Raw genomic sequence first — 3278 nt, 5'->3', positions numbered from 1 at the left:
AAAAAAAAAAAGGATTTTGATTCAACAAATAGATGGCGAAAATAATGAGTACAAACTCAGGAGGCATAAAATAAAAAGGGAGAAGACGGGGACACCGACATGATAGTCCCCCCCCCCTAAAAGACTTTATACATACGTACACCAGCCCAAACCCATCTATCCATTCCTCTCCCATCTTCCACTCTCTTCAGTCGCAACGAGGAATACAAAACAGTCCAGCCGTGCCCAGTATCATCACGACGTAGACACGGCCGTCGACCCCATGCCCGCCCCCTCCCCCCGTCCCCCCCTTTTCCCCTCCTTCAGAGACCCGCATTCTATAGGGTAAACACTAGCAATCTATAGGGTAACCCGGGGAAAGTTATAGGGTAAACTAGAGAAAGTTATAGGGTAATCATGGTTTCCGCCCGCTGCCGCCGCGCCGCCCGAGATGGGCAACTCGAAAACAAAAACGGGAAACAAAAAAAAAAACCTTTGGGGCTGCTCTCCCACCCCTCCACCCCCCTTCCTTGTTGGGCACGATGGTGAATGTGTGAAGCTGACACCTGCCCTCCTGGGGGCAACTGACGCCCAGGCCCCGTGCCTCGTGCCGGCGGAGCCAATGCGTTCTCGTCAGCCGCCCCCTTTTTGCTCCATGGGTACGGGCCAAGGGGCATGGTGATGTTGGCGTCATGTGGCAGGGTGCTGGCGTCAAGTGGGGAGCGCGGCATGGAACATGGAACATGGAACAAAGCTTTCCGTTCTTCGGTGGCGGCGAGCCGCACTGCTGCTCCAAGATGGCGATGTCTCTCGGGAGGCCTTGGGGTCTTGGTGGTGAGGGGCAACATGGAAGAGGGGTCGAGGCATCGGTCATGTTGTTTTGGGGATTCGGGGACTAGCGCCGCCGCTTTAAGGAGTTGGCGACTGGACTGTACGACAGGTGCACGAACCCGGCTCGATGCCTGAAGTTTCCTGTGATCGCATAGATATATTTACTTGCGTCTTCTCATGGCTAGATGGAATGTCACTGACCAACGACCATGGGGTTTCTTCACCTCCATTGTGTCTTGCCAAGCACGTAGCCATTCGTGACCGCCAACGCTCAGTCAGGACCTACTGATCCTCCTCATCCTCTGACATCTCCAGAATACCCTCTCGTACGACCCTGACCCTGACCTTCATGCCCCACGCCTTCTTCCTCTTCTTCTTCCCCGCCCAGTTCTTCTTCTTGCCTGCCTTCTCCACGACCTTGAGGTTGTCCTTGAGCGCCTCCTTGTAATGTGCGCCGTCTTTCTTTTTCTTTTGCAGCGAGATGGTCAGCACGAGCCCTGGCTTGTCCTCCGACTTGCCCAACCGGTCTGACCACTCGGCCGAGAACAGCACCCTTGGCTTCGTAAGGTCAATCTTGCCGGCTGGGTAGAGACAGGTGATGAGGTAGCCCACGCGGCCCAGATACTGCGCCCACCAGACATCTTCCGGCGTCAGCGTCGAGCGCAACGCTTCGCGAAAGGCGACTTCTCGTGGCGGCAGCTCGCCTCGGTAACGCGCCTGGAGCATGAGCGCCAGCCGCGCCCTGTCCTGGTGCGACACGCCGTGCGTCGACGACATGATGCCCGTGCTCGTCGCGTAGAGCGCCGCTGTCGAGGCCGTCTCCTTGGACATGAACATGTGGAAATACATGACATTGGTGAACGAGTCGAGTACATGATTCCCAAACTCTGGTGGGAAGCGCCGGCTGGCGTCCGTCTTGGACGGCTCGGGAATGGCGTGCTCGAGCATCTTTTGCAGTTGGCGCCGGGAGCCCGGGGCGAACTGCTGCGTCGCGACCTCGAGGGGCGCCTTGCGGCGGACCGAAACGGGGAGCTGCGCAAATAGATAGCCCTCGCGGACACCGCCCTGACAGAAATGAGCCTCGCGAATGCCGCCGTAAGGGATGGCCTCGGCGACGACATTGACGAGAAAGGCTACGGCGGGGACCTGCGCGCGGCGGCGATCAGACACGCGAAAGACGGCCTTGGCAGCCCGCGCCACCTCCTTGAGCGTCTCCGTGTCCTGAAACTGCTCGCGACCGACGGTGTAGCCGTTGATGATAGAGATGGGATAGTGGTGGCCGTGGGATTGGTTGAGGTGCAACAGCAGGTAACCCCAGCCACGGAAACCGCCGCCGGAAAGATAGATGCGGAAGCCACCGTCACGACGAGCGCGCTCGATGAGGTCGTCGGGCACTTCTAGGCCGGAGAAGGCGTCGCGAAAGTTGGCGACCATCTCCTGACGAAAGTCCTCGACAGCGCGGCGAGCTTCGTCCTTATCCTTGTCCCTCTGGAGGTCGTCAAGCTTCTTCGTCAAGGCGGCGGCGCCGTAGGGAAAACTGAAGCTGCCCCGGGGGCTGATACGGACGTTTCCCTCGCGGCTGATGATCCAAGTGATCTGGGTACTGCCGCCACCGAGGTCCATGACAAGGCCATCCATGGCGAGGAAGCCGCTGGCGACCCCAAGTGCGCCAATGTGGCCCTCGTCTTCCTTCTTGAGCAGCTCAATGTCGAGGCCGGTTTCCGACTTGACAGCGGCCAGGAGCTCAGCCGAGTTTTCGGCGGCACGTGTGGCTTCGGTGGCGACGAGATGGATCTTGTCCTTCTTGACGCCAAAATCGTTGCACACGACGAGGAAGCGGCGCAAGAGCGAGCACACACGACGAATGGTGCGGCCCGGTATGGGGATCTTGGTGCCCGTCTCGGGATCGAACTGGGCATCGTACAGGGAGAGCCCGGACCGGTACATGAGGACGGTGGGCAGAATGCGACACATGCTGGCTGAGAGGTCCGAGATGGAGAAGCGGATGCCATTACTACGATCGCCAGTCAGGCGAGCTCCTGTACCACGCCAGCTTTCCGTCTACTATGTAACTCACCTTCCCATGTCGACGATGCCTACGAGCTTGTCTCCGTGACCACGCCAAGGTGGGTGACCGCCACTGTAAAAGTTTGTGGACATGTCGTCCTCGTGGCGGTCAGAATCCGAGTCGTCGTCGTCGCAAGCACAGGGCGTCAACTGGACGTCACCGCTGCTGCTGGCGCCGCTGCTACTCTCATTGTCGCTGTCGCTGCTGCTGGCCTCAGCCATCCTCAAAGAAAGAGGGGTCCTCTTGTCCATTGCATTCGCTACAGGTTGAGCCGAGGACAACGAATGAGTGGACGAATGTTCAAGGGAGGAGAGTTCGCAGCTGATCAGAAGGAGGCAGTGTCGAGAGAATACAGTGATGTCATGGCGCTAATGACACGGTGCGGCTGAACCGCCTCACG

General features: G+C 58.8%; 1 protein-coding gene across 1 annotated transcript; it reads right to left on the bottom strand.

Moving 5' to 3' along the window:
* Positions 1 to 1092: 1092 nt before the first annotated feature.
* On the bottom strand, positions 1093 to 3099 carry VDBG_03364 (retrograde regulation protein; the record flags this gene model as incomplete). The annotated part of the gene is made up of 2 exons (XM_003007179.1): positions 1093 to 2849; positions 2946 to 3099. 2 exons carry the CDS (start codon positions 3097 to 3099, stop codon positions 1093 to 1095), a joined length of 1911 nt encoding a protein of 636 aa, XP_003007225.1.
* Positions 3100 to 3278: the final 179 nt, after the last annotated feature.

Source organism: Verticillium alfalfae, genomic scaffold (assembly GCF_000150825.1).
Source record: "Verticillium alfalfae VaMs.102 supercont1.3 genomic scaffold, whole genome shotgun sequence".
NCBI classification, from domain to species: Eukaryota; Fungi; Ascomycota; class Sordariomycetes; order Glomerellales; family Plectosphaerellaceae; genus Verticillium; species Verticillium alfalfae.
The sequence above is the reverse complement of the archived record's forward strand: the minus strand, read 5'-3'. Positions and strand labels throughout refer to the sequence as shown.